A 16336-nucleotide genomic window follows, 5' to 3' on the forward strand; every position below is an offset into this window, starting at 1 on the left:
GAACCCGGGAGGCAGAGCTTGCAGTGAGCTGAGATCCGGCCACTGCACTCCAGCCTGGGCGACAGAGCGAGACTCCGTCTCAGAAAAAAAAAAGAAAATGTGAAAAGTGATGCTAAGGACATCAGGAGGATTGTAATGTCTGGTTGCTCTGTTGATGCTAAGTTTGATCCCTTGGTTAGGTTGTATCAGAGTACATTTTAGGACTGTTTTCCACAGATCTTTCCCTTAGAGGAAAAATATTTAATAGGGACATTGATATGGAGGGCTGTCCTTGCTATCTAAAACCTTGCCACCTGTTTTGCAGTTCAGTGGGTCCACCTCTTCACCTGTAACCTCAGAGCATGATTTGTGATCTCCCTTGCCATTGGCTTAGGTGTACTGGGGACGACATTCAGAGAGCTATTTGGAGTTGATAAGAGTGGATAGTTTTTACTCTAACCTCTTTTGCAGGGTAGGGACTGAAATCGCATAATGAGTAAGAGACTAGTCAGATGTTTCATTTTATTTGCCTGTTCATGCAACTAAGTGTAGAGTGTGAATTAGATGCTCAATCAACGTTTTAATTGTCTAAACTGAAAATGCAATAAACCCCATTATCTAGCAATCTGTTAATCAGGACTTCATTAACGGGCACACTTGTGCACATACAGTACATGATAATCCTAAAAAATTATACAACTCTAAAGTACCTTCTGAATAAAAAAGATTGAATTCTGTTTATTGTCTATTCATTTATTCATAATATACAGAGTATCTCCCATGTGTTAGGTATATGTATATGTATGTATGTGGGTGTACTCAGATGTTTGTGTGTTTATACATATATACAAATCTGTATGCTTCTGCTCTCAGGGTAGGGGCTTCTGTTCCACTCAGAGGAGACAGAAAATAAAAATCATAGAATCTCAGAGCATAATATATCATTAAATAACTTTAGGTGCATGATTGGAATATCGGTGATCTATACATGGCATATATAGCACTAATCTGCTTGCAAAATATTTGATAACCAGAATGCCTGTTCTTTGATATGTCAGATAATAGGGTTAGTAAAATTAATCCATCCTTGTTCTGGTAAAATCCATCCTGTGCTGGTATCTGTTAGCAAAATTTAAACCCAAGCTCATGCTGTCAGCAGAAGCCTAAGTCATGTAGATCACCCAAATATCAAAAGGGAAGAACCATACAGGGAAGAATTACATATTCAGGATTCAGGCCGACTCCTGAGTCATCACTGAAATGTAAGAGCACAGACAGAAGGCATCAGATGGTGGGAATGTAAACTAGTACAACCACTGTGGAAAACAGTGTGGAGATTCCTTAACGAACAAAAATAGAACTACCATTTGATCCAGCGATCCCAACCCTGGGTATCTACCCAGAGAAAAAGAAGTCATTATACAGAAAAGATGCTTGCACATGCATGTTTGTAGCAGCATAATTCACAATTGCAAAAATATGGAACCAGCTCAAATGCCTATCAGTCAATGAGTGGATAAAGAAATTGTGAGATATATATATATATATAATGGAATACTACTCAGCCATAAAAAGGAACAAAATCATAGCATTCATAGCAGTCTGGGTGGAAATGGAGACCATTATCCTAAGTGAAGTAACTCAGGAATAGGATACCAAACATCGCACGTTCTCACTCATACATGGGAGCTAAGCTATGAGGATGCAAAGGAATAAGAATGACACAGTGGACTTTGGGGACTTGGGGGAAAGGGGAGAGAGGGGTGAGGGATAAAAGACTACTACTGGGTACAGAGTACACTGCTCAGGTGATGGATGCACGAAAATCTCAGAAGTCACCACTAAAAAACTTATTCATGTAACCAAATGCCACCCATTCCCCAAAAGCCTATTGCAATTTTTTTAAAAAGAGAAGAAGAAGAAAAAAAAACCACTAAAATGTATATCATGCAAACATAAAAAGAAAGCAGCAGCAAGGTCAACTGGCTAAGGCCTCCACAATCAGGGAGGTAAGGTGCTCAGAGTTCACTGTTCGGTGACAGGTTCCAAATAGTAAAAATTAGAGAACCTGAATCAGAGACCCTGTGTCTAAATTTGCATGTTCGTCTCAGTTGAGTGTTTACTTCTGAGGAATGTCCTGGTGGGCTCATTTCATGGCAGGCACTCTTATGTTGGGCTTCGTTTCCTTGTAGGTACTCTTACTGCCACTTACAGGGGCTGCAGGCTAGAACACTTCCATCAGGATTCTGAGTTGCTTCTAACTGAAAAGTATGGTCCCTAATCACTAACAGGTAGCACAGTCAAAAAGTAGCCCTTTAATAGACTGAGCAAATACTGTACTTTATATCTTGCACTTGGGACTTTAATGGTAGCACAAAGCTAGGGAATTCCTTTTCTTTTCCAGGTCAAGGGCAAGTTTCCTAGGCTTCCTCAGGTATGCCCTCAGAGAACCACACGTAAGGTTTTGAAGTCCTGTTTAATTCAATCCCCAATACCTCTTGCTTTATATTGTCTATTCTGCTGTAAGTCAAATAGGCAATACTCAGAGTATTTTTAAAAACTCATCATCATAAATGTGATCAGAAGCATTTCCTCAATGGTCTCTATAAATCTATCAAATAAAATAAATATTCCCTAAGATATAACTGAGGTAGCAGCTTGGCACTTTTTTTTTCTTTTGTACCCTACATCTTTCCTAATGAAAATGACCTGGTTTCCTTCTCCCTTTCCCTGTTTCAATTGCCAGTTTTGGTCAGATCTGAGGGTGCTGGGTTGCTCTATCTTAAAGTCAGGTCATATTTTCTTAGCTTGAATGAATGATGTTAAGTTTATTCAGATTTGGCAAATAATGCCTCTCTCCATTTACGCCCCTTTAATATTAGAACTTAATGAAAAATATTAACCAGGGTATAAAACATCTCATTTTCCAGTAACATTTCAGGAAGGAGGCAGAGATGGGGAGAGATAAATATTGGAGACAGTATGTTTCTGAATTACATACAGAAGAAAATGGATTTAAAAGTCTTAGAATACCATTTTTAGTTCTTAAGACAATTATAATTTACATTTAAACTCTTTGACACTAGTGGCATTTTCTACCCTCAGTAAGGAAGTTAAATGACAAAGCAGTTAACTGTAAGTTTGGGAGTTTAAAGCAGTTATTATATTAATAGTTGATCTAAGATTATAGGTATTTTATGATTGATAGTAGCTCTTGGAATAAATACAAAACTGATCTATTATCCAAGTCCATGAATTTCTGTTCAGCACAGAGAGTATAAGAGGGTTTCCAATGGCTAGAACAAAACAGTGAGGGTTTTGTTGGGTTTTCTTCTTGGCTTTCTGTCTGATGTTGTGTTTGTATGAGGATGGTTTCAGGTTTATGGCATGTTTTGATATCTTTACATGGAATATTTCAAATACATGAAATTGAATGAGGTGATGAGTCCACTGTGTTCAGGAAAGTAGATTAGAGAGGTGCTCTTGGTTAAATCCATAAAGAATGCTTCTGAGAGGCCCTTGAACCTGTGTTTACCACCTGTTTACCTGTAGTTCAATTGCATGAACACCATTCTGGAAAAATTTCCCTGTTACCGTGAGCCATGTTTGAGCATATTCAAAATAATAACACATATTTATGAGTATGTTCTTAAAAGTTAAAGACAATAATAAAATTACAGAGCCATTAAAAATAAAAGCAGTGTTTTAAATTTGTAGTCTGACCTGTGTCACAGTAAAAGTGATTTCTTAGCTGTGATTGTTATCTGGAAGCCTCTTGACATACTATTGTGGTTTTATTCCAACCAGGGCAAAATGTGTCATGGAGAGCTATTGCTTGGATATAATGATTGGCACATTAGATTTACTCCTCAAATGTGTCTGTGGCCTCAGTAAACATTGTTAACTGACTGAAAATGTATTTCATGCTTTATGAGATACAAAACTGAGTGGTAAAAATAAGAAAGTTAATGTTTCTGTCTTAAGAAAATCACTAATTAATAGGGATATTAATCAGAATAATGAATGCTGTTGAAGAAATATGTTTATGACTGTCTCTATTCCCTAATTTTCAGAATGTTTATTTTTCTGTAAGATTCTGTCAGATATGTTGACAGTTGTGGAACCAAAAAGCTTTTTAGTTACTTCTATTTACTGACTTTTTTAGAGTAAATAAGGGAAAATCCCTTTTCCATTAATAATCTTTCAAGCCACAGTGAGAATAAGGATTGTTTGAAGCAACAGCAGCTTAGTCTTTGCTAAGGTGCTTTAAAAACGCTGTTAGAATAATATACCTTCCAGAGGCACCTGCTCTTGTTCCAATAGGCTTGATGTTTCTATCTGTCTGTAGCTGTCAGAAAAATGAAAGCCAAATACTTAAAAATTAGTATCTCAGAACACAGATATCCCAAAAGTTCTCAGGTAAATTGTATGGCTTTATCCACCATACTAACAATTTCAGTTTGTTTCACTTTTGCATTAATGGTAGGCTTTCCAGGTTTATATTTAATGGACTTGGGTATTGAGTTAGGACTGCCTGGCCCACCTGCAGACAAGGCAGCCCCTTGCCTGCCTGATAATGCACAGGGACCGAGACCCACGCTCTCATCGGGAGTAACCAGAGCCTCAAAGCCAAGGGGCCTGTATTCTCCAAAGTCAGGAGCCCGAGCTTACTTTTGGCAACTTTGGAGCTTGTACTGTAGGGTTACTTCTCAGGCCAGAAATTTGCATCAAAGGACTAAGAAAAATATATCCAAAAATAAACATGAAAGCCAAGACTTCATGCCAGGAACTCCAGCCACACACATCCTGTTGGCTGGTTCTCTAGTTTTTCTCCTCACAGTTCTGATTCTTTTAAACCAAGCGGAAGCCTGCTCCGATGACTTGGACTTATGTCTGCACCAGGGTCTCATTCCTGTGTCTTCAAGCTTTTCCATGGAGTGGCAAAATGATTCAAATCCAGAAAGGAAGGGAGTGAAGTTATTAGGAGCTAACTAAAGTTTAAAAAAAAAAAAAAAAAAAAAGGAAGTGTTTTCTTATTGCCTTAGACTGCCTGAGCTTTCCTGGAGAACCATCAGCACCGGTTTCCTCTCTGTGGACTCAGATCCACTCAGTGGTAGACACGAACAGGGAATGAACGGCAATGAAGGTACATTTTGCTGATCAAATAAAGGATAGATATTCACTGGATGTCTGAGAACTTTGAGAGACAGAAAAAGAAGGACGTATGCTCTACAAGGTCAGAATGGATCCTTTTATTTTTTAGTGAAGGGTGGGAGAGCGGGGAAATACTACATGTTACTGTTTGCATTTTGGAATTGTGCTCAAAAACATCTCTGGCTTTTCTAATTATGTTCCACCAGACCCAAATATGTACCATGGCAGGGACATAATTTGATTTCATCTTTGTTTGTGGTGTGTGTGGGGCCAGGGGGTGAGTGGTGGCTCATCTTTCTGTTAGTGAAGCATGTTTATTTAGCCTGATGATCTTAAATATGTTTCTAGAAGATAAATAAAGGTAGTTGTTCATAGCTAGGCAGAGTAACATTTATCACAGCAAAATTACATACATGTATTTGTCTAGTGACATATTTGAATGGCACATATTAAAAATGAATTTTGTTCAAGGAAACAGATTGTGGGTGATGATGTTTCACCCTCCAGGCCCCTGGAAGGTATTTTGCCTGTAGCTCTTAGACTCAATGAAGTCCTTGGTGTTTATAGGCATTCTGTTACATTATTGATAACTGAGAGTTCTACCTGCTCCCCAAGCAATGATTTCACTATTTCTCAGAAGACGATCAGGGGGTCTGAGCAGATCAAGGCTTGGCTGGCAAATGCTAGGAATGCCCACATGCTGTACGGTGGGCCTGCCGGCAAAGTGCTATAACCAGTAGTTGCTTTCTCTGAGCTGGCGCTACTTTGGGTGTTCATTTCAGGAGTGTAGAGTGAATATTCACATCTTTGAGGAGCTGCTGTTAAAAGAGTTTCAGAAATGCTTCCCTTGGCCGTGCACTAGCCAGGACTCTGTTGACACCTCACCCCCACTCTCTCCCCTGCACTGTTCTCTTACACTGGGCCCCCTCACTCACTCAGCTAAGCTACTGAGCAGCCTGCCCTTCTCAATAGCCGCTCACCTCAACAGTAATTGATGCCACATTAAACATTTAATCTCTAAGAAGCTTCTGTCATATTCAGCAAACATACTTGTTTCCACCAGGTGGAGGTGCAAAATGCACTATGTTTGCCTTTCTGTGGTTTACAATCTAGTGGAGAAGACAATCATAGACACAAATATGAGACAAACTGAAAAATACTCTAAGAAAGATCTAGCATGCTAAAGGACAGGGGCAGAGCAAGACGAGATCCATTTCCACCAAGGGCCTCATTTCATCCAAGGACAAAGAGATCTGCTTCTGAATTCTTATGTGGGTAGCAAGGCTGTTTTTCAGCATCCCTAAAGGATTGGGGACAGTTAACCAAATGGTAGCATTTGAGGCAGGCTTGTCCCGAGGGACTGAGCCCACAGAAAAGGGGCTGGGCTTCTTCACTCTGTGGTTGTGTTGTGTGGCACTCTGGGTTCTTCTCCTTTGCTGGGCCCCTGGGCAGGCGTGGTGAGAACTCAGCCTGTCATGTGTTGTGTTTCCAAATGTCTGGGTTTGTTTTTTGTTTTTCAGCCATCATCTGGAGAAATCCGCTCTGAGGTTTAACGGGTTCCCCCAGGCAAAGGCAGTTCTAGCTGGGAAAGCTTTAAGAACTTGAGACTTTCAGAAGGAACTCGTGGTGTGGACTGGGGGATACTGTTAAGCTCTTTATGTGTAGAAAACCCTGTGGTCATGGGACTTTCCTGCTCTCATGGGGCCAAATTCCACTCCTGAATCGTTTCTGGGCTGCTGTGAGAGGTTAGGGCACAGTCACTGGGGCAGAGGGTCTGACATAGAGGATGAAGCAGCAGGAAATCCTGTCACTAAGTTGGCTTCTCCGAATTCCTACAGTCTTGCCCCTGTTTGATCTCACTGACCTCAATGTTTTCAGCTGTCTAGCCCAAACCAATAAATGCAAGACAAACCATCCAAAGGTTGTCGATGTGGTTGAATGGTCTGGCCTGAGATTCTGGTCTAGTCTTGGTTTAACCCAACTTTGCTGGATGACATTTTGCAAAGCTCTCCAGCTTCCTAAGCCACTTATTGTAAAATAGAGATACCTTTACCTAAATCCTGCCTTGCTGACAGAAGTGGTCAAAGTTCATGTTGATTGATTCTTACGTGCCTTATGAGTTGAAAAATCTAGTGTCCCCCTCCTCCCTTTTTGGTTTGCGAATTAAAGAAGGGTGAGCCACAAATTCTGTGAATGGAAAGAATAAAATATAGGGCAGTAGTTCATATTGTATCAAAATATATTATTTGGAAGGGGAGAAGAACTTTTTGGTATCTTTCATAATTTATAGTTGTAGTTCTTAAAACTGGTTTCACATTAGAAGTATCTGGGAAGCTTTTTAAAAGATTTCCATGCCAGGGCTTTTGATAGACTGTTGAAGCCAAAATCTCTAGAAGAGGGAGCCTCATCAGTAGCTTCTGAAAGCTCCTCAGATGAGTCTCTGGACAGCCAGAGCTGAGAACCCCTTCAGCAGTGGGTTTTGATAATTCACCATTCCCCTTTGTACTTACTTCTGCATACACCTGGCTGGCGTCCTTGCCCTGTGCTAAGACGCTATGATTGAATAATATGTTTGTTCCTGACAAGTCTGTGTTGAATTTCCTAGTGTAATTTGTCCTTCTCTCCTACAGACATTCTACTTCCAAATTAGAGTTTCTGGTAGATTTATGTAATAATGGAAGTCAGTACTTTAGAGTCAGAAGCTGTGGGGTTTGTTCAAGGCTTTATTAATTAGAGGCTGCCTATGTGGAATGGTTATTGAAAGAGTGAGAATAAGGTGCAAGATCATCCCCAAATTCCATATTCTCTTAACAGTCTGAGCAATGGTGTCTTTCACAATTGGTAGCTCCTGGGAAATTTCACTGTATGCCTATGAGAGAATGAGAGTAAAGAAGACAGGTAATAATTTTACTGTTACTATGAATGAAGTTCTGAATTCATGGATCCCCTAGGAATCGTGGGAGTTCTCAACTATCCCCAGACTATGCTGTAAGAATTACTTACCTACAATAAATTCCTGGGAGAAGAATCACTAGTTTGAAGAACATAAAAACTTTTATGACTCTTGATAAATATGATCACATTATTTTCAGTAGCTTTTATTCTGCCACCAACAGTATTTGAGCATGCTTATTGCTTCTGGCCTTGGCCAGTGTGACCATTATATATACAGATGCTCCTCAACTTATAATGGGGATGCATTGAGATAAACCCATTGTAAGTTGAAAATATCATGTCAGTAATGCATTTAATACACCTAACCTACTGAATACCATAGTTTAGCCTATCCCATCTTGAATGTGCTCAGAACACTTACATGAGCCTACACTTGGCCAAATTGTCTAACACAAAGCCTATTTTATAATAAAGTATTGAACATCTCATATAATTCATTGAATACTGTAGTAACAGTGAAAACCAGAATGGTTGTATGGCTACTTGAAGTATAGTTTCTACTGAATACTTACTGCTTTCACACCATTGTCAATTTGAACAATTCTAAGTTGACCCATCATAGGTTAGTGACTGGCTCTGTGTGTGTCCAGTATAATAGGCATTGCTACTGTAAGTGTGTTTCTTTAATTACCGGGATGCTTGAGGTTTTCTTATCTATTTTTTTTTTTACCGATTATAAATACCCAATGTAACATGTCCTCTTTTGGGACATGTTATTCATATGAATTAAATACATTGGCATTTATTGACCAATTTACGTGAATGCTTTATATGATTGAGACATTAACCCTCTGTTAGAATGTCTGCACATATTTAGTCTTGGTCTGTTTACTTTTCGTGTTTCATAATATTTAATGTACATACATTTTAAATTCATTAAATCCACCGTCAACCTGGCTATTTCATGATTTAAAAAATTAAAATTAGTTTTATAAAGGTATTACCCTCATTTATAGTGGATTTGGGAAATAACATGATCTAAGTAATAATGTGTTTTACCCAATGGTGTTGGCTGCATGAATTGATTGGTGTTTTAAAAATTTTTTGTTGCTTCTCTCATTTGCTTCAGAAATTTGTTAAATATTCTCACAGATCCATATCTTGCCTCTAATTGTTTCCTATAACCTCTATGTAAACCTTATTTTATGATCTGTAACAAAATTTTGTGAAGATTTCTTTTGTGGATATTTGCACCATGATCTATGGTCAGTCTTCCACTCCTCTAGCTGTTGGGTGTCTGTGAAGATCCCAGCGATTTGATTGTGGAAGGCTCTGGTCCTTTGCTTTCCTTTGCCTCTATGCCATGCCCTCCCCCAAACATGCTTTAAGCTTTGGTCTGAGTGAAACCATCCAGTAGAATTGTGATCTTTTCTGAAGTTAGAGAAGCGAGTTCTCTTTTTTGTGTGTGCATCCATAACTGCCTTCTCTTTTCCACTGCCCAATACTGTGTCTACCTCTTTAATAGTTGTGGAGAAAGTACTGAAGCTCTTACCACTAAGTTTTAATGAAACGGGTTTTCATTTTTAGGCCTTCGCTATTTGTTGTGGGTTTTAGTTTATCTGTTTGGAGGGTGTTTCTTGCCTATGCTTAGCTTTGTTTAAAGTTTATAGAATTGCCAAATGCAAATATTCTAAAAAAGGAAAAAAAGCTCTATAATAACTTTCACTATATACAATTCCCATTAAAAGCACACAGAACTTAAAAATGGGATAATGTAGTAAAATGATCAGATATTGGATTTAGTAAGAGATACACCTGTTCTCAGGGACATACACTACTTTGTGAACAGCACCTTGAAAGGCATTCGCTTATTTAAAAAGGTATAAAGCCGGGCTTGGTGACTCATTCCTGTAATCCCAGCACCTTGGGAGGGCGATGCAAGCAGATTTCTTGAGCCTAGGAGTTTGAGATCAGCCTGGACAACATGGTGAAACCCCGTCTCTATAAGAAACACACACAAAAGTTTAGCCCAGCATGGTAGCATGTGCCTGTAGCCGTGGGAGGCTGAGGTGGGAGGATCATGTAAGCCCTGGGAGGTTGAGGCTGCAGTGAGCCATGATCATGCCACTGCACTCCAGCCTGGGTGACAGAGCAAAACCCTTTCTCAAAAAAAAAAAAAAGTATAAAGTTTTAAGATAGTGTTTTAAATGTTAGTGTTTTCTCTGAAAACTATACTGCTAATCACACTCTCTCCCTCAACATTTTCTTTCCTTCCTTACCAAAAAGTTTCATAATACATAACAAATTGTACCTTATTAATAAAGTGATAATTACTAAATGAAAATTAATAAATTAAAAGCCTTTGGTGAATTCCTGATAATAACAGTTGCAAGCATGTGTAGAATCCTCTAAACAGCTGAGTCCTGGCTCTGTTAATCAAGACATTAATATATTTTAGCACAGTTGGGAATCCATCTCCCCTGAATTCTCTTTCTTATTTTCTGCTTGCTACTTTGTATTTCCTTCTCCCTTATCCAAGCCCCTCCTCCAGACCTCACCTAGGTCTGAAACACCAGACTTTACCCTTCAGCATTTCAGCCTGGCTTTCTCTCTGCCTCTCCTTGTCCTAGTTGGCCTCCCGTTACAATCAGTCATATATTTACATTTACCTCTTCCTTTTCAACTCCATCCCACCATTTGCAGTGACCTCCTTTCTCTGTCCTCAAGCCTCACCAGCATAAGTGAGACAGTGCAGAGCTTAAAGACCATGGACTGGAATTGACCAGGACATAGTGACAGTCCTGGTCTTGCTTCTTGCCAGCTCTGTGTCCTCAGGCAAGGTACATAATATCCCTAAATCTCTTCCCTCATTTGTCAAACGGGGGTCAAAATAACCCTACCATAAATGGTTGTTGAGATGAAGAAATGGTATAATGTAATTAATCCCCTCGTTCCAAGAACACACCCAGTAGATGTGGGTGGTGATGATGGATGGGTGCAGACAGAGCAGGGGTTCAAATCCCTCACTCCAGGTGTCAGACATCTAACTCAGCTCTTGCTACTGCCCAAGGAGTAAAGTTCAAACTAGCTGCCCTGGCATGCTCAGCTTTCTAAATCTGCCTCTACATCCTTTTCTAGTTGTAGTGCCTCTATTAATTGACACATACATTTTTTTTTTAAATCAACCTCAGTCATATCTGCAGGCATTAGTCAAGCATTCACTAAATGCCAGTTACAATGCTAGGCACTGGGGATGCAGAAATGAACAACTTGTGGCCCTCAAGGATCTTGCAATTTAATGAAGATAAATATAATAAAATAAATATTAAAGTGAGACAAAAGGTACAACAGAGGTGCATACTGGAGCTAGAGGTGGAAGGAATAGAGAAAGTAATCGCCAAGGAGAGTGAAAAGTCCCTCACTCCATGGGCGTTGCATTTGTAGGGTCGACAGAAATGTGACAGACAGGAAGATACCACCAGACCCAGGCAAAGGATGCAAGTCTTTCTGATGTGACATATCTTCACACAGAGGAGAGGTCATAGCAGCCCCCCAGCGTGAGGGAAAATCTTCTCTTATCCTCAGGCTCTCCTTGTGGAAGGAGAAGCCCTTTGGAGCCTCCTGGCCTTTCTTGAGGACAGAACAGGGTTTTGACATCCTTCGGCTCCTCCCTGACCCATCCCACAGCTCCTAGCTATGTGCTTGCTTGCTCTCTTGGTGCAGAAACACATAAAACACCCAGACATGTTAACCATGAGAACTGAAGGTCAAACTTGGTGAAACATCCCTAGCAGACTCCAACTTCAGGCCCAGTAACTACTGCTGCTTCCTGGCTCTTCCTGGTCTCTTTGCTGTAGCGGCCCTTTGCCTACAGTCACCTTCCTTCTCTACCTACCCCAAGACCCAGCTCAAATGCTGTCTCCTCCCGCGTCTTCAAGACGACGCCTCCCAGTTCAGGCAAATCACATCAAGAGGGAATCATGGCAGCCTGTTCATCCATGTGTTACCTCTCAGGAGTTAATTTTTAAAATCAGTTCTGTGAAGGAAAGGCTGCAAGGAGGCTGAGTTTCCTCCTGAGGAGATGACGATCCAGATGATCAAAGAGAAAGTGACTCTAGGAAAGACAGGCTGGTATTGAACCTGAGATCAGCTCAGGGAACAGGGATCAGGAGCACAACATCTCCGATTGCTGATTCAGGGAAAGTGGAGGCCAGAGTGCTGTGGCCCCTCCAAGAGACTGGGCTGAGAGGCCCAGGAGCAAGAGGCTGTATGTTGCTTCAAAATGGATCTGGAGGGAACTATACACACTCAGGAGATCCATTTAGTTTCTCCTGGACTAGAGGCCTGCAGATCTTTCTCAGTCAGTGCCTCCCACTTTCAGCAGGAGTTCTGCTGATACTGGCGTGGCAAGAGCTCGCCTAGGCTGTCAGGCCCGGGTCCTTGAGTGGCAGAAAGCATAAACACTCCACATCACTCTTTTTCATGTATGTGTTACCCTGGCACTTGAGGAAGTCTTCTCTGACCTCATGTAGAAGGAAGGTGAGCCCCTGAGCTCATCCATGTGAGGCATCCCAGTATGAACTGGCTGAGGGCCAAATCTGATTCGAAAACATTGTGGTCATTTGGATTTTACATTTGCAAGGTGTCTGTATGTGAATAATACGTAAGTAATGATAATAGATGAATTTTAGTGACCACCAACTAAGTGCCAGAAACTATTCTTATCTTTTTATGTAGATTGACTCTTTAGTGGTAAATTATTACCAGCTTAGTCTGAAGAAGATAATGTAAGTATCAAGAATTCAGTGATGGGCACTTTTGGAATGAAAAGAGCTCTTAGTTTGTTTAGGAAAAATGTAGGATTAGGCTGAATGTGAGCCTTTTGTCTGTTAGTAATGTAATAACTCATTTAGTCCGCTGGCAGGGAGGTCTGTGTGTGGAGCCTCAGCAAAGAGGGATGATTCACAACAGGTGCTTTTCACCTGGGATTCTTGAGCCCTGAGGAGTTCAAGGACCAGCTTTGACATTTTTAAAATTTTTATATGTGTGTGCACTTTTATATTCCATATATTATCCATATATATTCCATATATAATCCATGTATTAATGGATGCACACATATAAATTATGATTAATATATTGTTAGCCTTCATTCCAATTGGATAGGGGTCTGTTATCTACCAAAAGATGAAGAATCATTTTCTGTGGAATTAAAAGAATATAGACCAGATTATGTAGCTTATTTCTTCTTTATGTGGGAGAACATTTATTCCCAGTGTAACATATCTTTGTAGAATTTGTGCTGGTGAGAGTGGAAATAGAAAAGTACTGGTCATCAAGCTTTAAGGCTTTAACTCTTTTTGTAGTGAAGAAGAAATTATTAGGGAAAAATGCTAAGTTCCAGAGATCAAAAACAGAAATGCTTTGCCGAAAGAGGTTCTACCAAAGCCCATTTCAAAATAAATGTTTCTAATTTGTTGATTCATTGCCTTTTTAAATAGCTGACATCATTTGGACATTTTGTACCTAGTTCCAAACTGAGTGAGCTACCGCAGGAGTTTTTCACAGATGTGTGGTTTTGTATCCTCAGTTGCATTTCTCCCCAAAACTGTCCACATTTAAAAAGGCCTATAAAGCTATCTGGACAACTTCAGACAGTGATACTTTTAAAAATTAGTCACAGTGCAACCTATCACACAAAACAAGAATTCTGTTTGTTTGTTTATTTATTTATTTATTTGAGACAGAGTCTCTCTCTTTCACCCAGGCTGGAGTGCAGGGGTGCAATCATGCCTCGCTGTAGCCTTGACCTCCTGGGTTCAAAACATCCTCCCACCTTAGCCTCCTATGTAGCCAGGACTATAGGCATGTGCCACCACACCTGGCTAATTTTTTGTTGTTATTATTTTTATTTTAAGGAAATTATTTAATTTATTGAAACTAGGTAATACATACACGTGGTACAAAATTCCAAAAGTACAACAGGGTATATATCGAAAAGCATGCTTCTCACCCTCCTCTGCCCCAACCACCAGATCTCTTCTCCAGAAGCAGCCACCGTTATGGGCTTCTCTGTAGATGTTTTATGCAGAATATTCTCTTTAATAGGTTGTTGGGCAAGACTTCCAAAATGTGCTTTTGACTGCTCTTCTCAACCTCTTGTAAAAGAAAAATCAATTTTTAAAATTACTGAAACTGTCAAGGCATTTTGAGTCAAAATTTTCATACAAATTGACTCTAACATACCTACCAGAGTTTTCATTTACTTTTTCCATTTACTTGATTATTTCACTAAACTCCAACACCTTGAACCCCTATTAGCACCGTCCAGTGTTTTAAATCTGAGAATATTTTCACAAAATGTGACTCTGTTTCAGATAGAAAACTTTTTTTTTTTTCAAGATGGAGTTTTGCTCTTGTCGCGCAGTCTGAAGTGCAGTGGTACGATCTTGGCTCACTGCAACCTTCGCCTCCCAGGTTCAAGCAATTCTCCCGCCTCAGCCTCGTGAGTAGCTGGGATTACAGGTGCCTGCCACCATGCCTGGCTAATTTTTGTATTTTTAGTAGAGATGGGGTTTCACCATGTTGGCCAGGCTGGTCTCGAACCCCTGATCTCAGGTGATCCACCCACCTCAGCCTCAAAAAGTGTTGGAATTACAGGTGTGAGCCACTGCGCCCAGCCCAATAGGAAACTTTAGGTATATAAGAGTCATTGCAGTATAATCATATTGAATTTTTAGTTACTAAGAACTAATACATTTGTTGGAAATTCAAAGTAATACATATGGTTAGTAATATTAAAAGCAAATAAGTAAATATAAAATGTTACCTCCTTCAATTTTAATAGAGATGTTAGTCTCTATTAAGACTATGGGATATCAAATTGGTACCATGGTAGTAAATGCCACAAGAGAAATTCTTTTTCTACTAACTTACGAAGACGTTATCCCTGTAAATAACCTCTACGGATCCACATTTCCTGAGTTGATGTGTATGCACTCATCAAGGCAAGCATCCCTTGTGGGGTAGATGACCTTGCATCTATGGCCTTTGAGAGAATAAATATCTATGTTGACAGTGCAGCTGCCACATATCGAGTTCATAAAATTGGGTTTGGGTTTTTTAATCTGGCATATTATTCTTGCTTAATTTCATTTTGCTGACTGTGGTTCCAGAGCTATAAATCAGGGACAGTGTTTACCCACAGAAGGAAAGGAGAGCAGGAATAATAGCATGAAATATTGCCTTTGTTTATTAAAAGTGTTTCTTCATTTGGGCACCTGTTGTCTTTTGGTTGCCAGTTCCCTCTGGATCTTACCAGTTTATGAATTGTTTTTTGAAATTAATAAATAGACCTGTGATCATTTGAAGTAAGAGGTAGCATAAAGTTCATAAAGTAAAGGAGTGAGTGGGGCAGGCAAAAAGAAACCTAGTTTTTAATATACAAAAATAGGGCATATATATACAAAGTTCAAACAGTACAGACAAGGCTAACTACATAATTTATGGGACCCAGTGCAAAATAAAAATATGATATCTCTTGTTCTCCTCAGAGGAAAAAATATTAACTTTTTCTGTTTTCTCTATCTCAACTCCACATTTTGTTCTTTGCCATTTAATGTTCTAAGTAAAGAAAAACTCAAATTTTTAAATTATTAGCATAAATTTGTTTCTCTGTGGTATAATACCAGTTTGAAATGCAAATATAACACCATTTAACTTACATGCAGAATCACCCAAATTACATAATTTGAACTTCCTAGCTCAGACATATGTATATATTTCATTCTTACTAGGGCAATGGGAACTTTGCACAAAAGTGATTCAGCTGTTTTTGTTTTGCTTCTTGATGCACACACATTCTAACCAACACTCACTATTTTCAGCTTACCAACAGTAAGGCAGGACTAAAAGGAAAAAGAACTATAGGTTGCCCTATCTTTACTTTTATGTCATTATTTTCAGACTAAATGGTTGACTAATAGAATTGCCTCTTGGTATCCATGGGTTACACATCCATGGATTCAACTAACCCCAGATTTCAAAAAAATATGCCAGTTGGGCACAGTGGCTCATGCCTGTGATCCCAGCCAAGGTGGGCAGATCACCTGAGGTCAGGAGTTCGAGACCAGCTTGGCCAACGTGGTGAGACCCTGTCTCTACTAAAAACATAAAAATTAGCTTGGCGTGGTGGCACATGCCTGTAATCCCAGCTACTCAGAAGGCTGAGGCAGGAGAATCACTTGAACCTGAGAGGTGGAGGTTGCAGTGAGCTGAGATCACGCCACTGCACTCCAGCCTGGGAGAC

General features: G+C 39.7%; 1 protein-coding gene across 1 annotated transcript in view; it reads left to right on the plus strand.

Moving 5' to 3' along the window:
* Positions 1 to 4827: 4827 nt before the first annotated feature.
* Positions 4828 to 16336, plus strand: part of LOC105514542 (rap guanine nucleotide exchange factor 4) — a 233895-nt gene continuing 222386 nt past the window's right edge. Inside the window, exon 1 of the mRNA XM_011945959.1 lies at positions 4828 to 5215. Coding sequence (XP_011801349.1) covers positions 5204 to 5215 — 12 coding nt within the window. The 5' untranslated portion in view covers positions 4828 to 5203. The remainder of the gene's footprint in view (positions 5216 to 16336) is intronic.

The sequence above is a fragment of the Colobus angolensis genome, unplaced genomic scaffold (assembly GCF_000951035.1).
Source record: "Colobus angolensis palliatus isolate OR3802 unplaced genomic scaffold, Cang.pa_1.0 Scaffold247, whole genome shotgun sequence".
NCBI lineage: Eukaryota > Metazoa > Chordata > Mammalia > Primates > Cercopithecidae > Colobus > Colobus angolensis.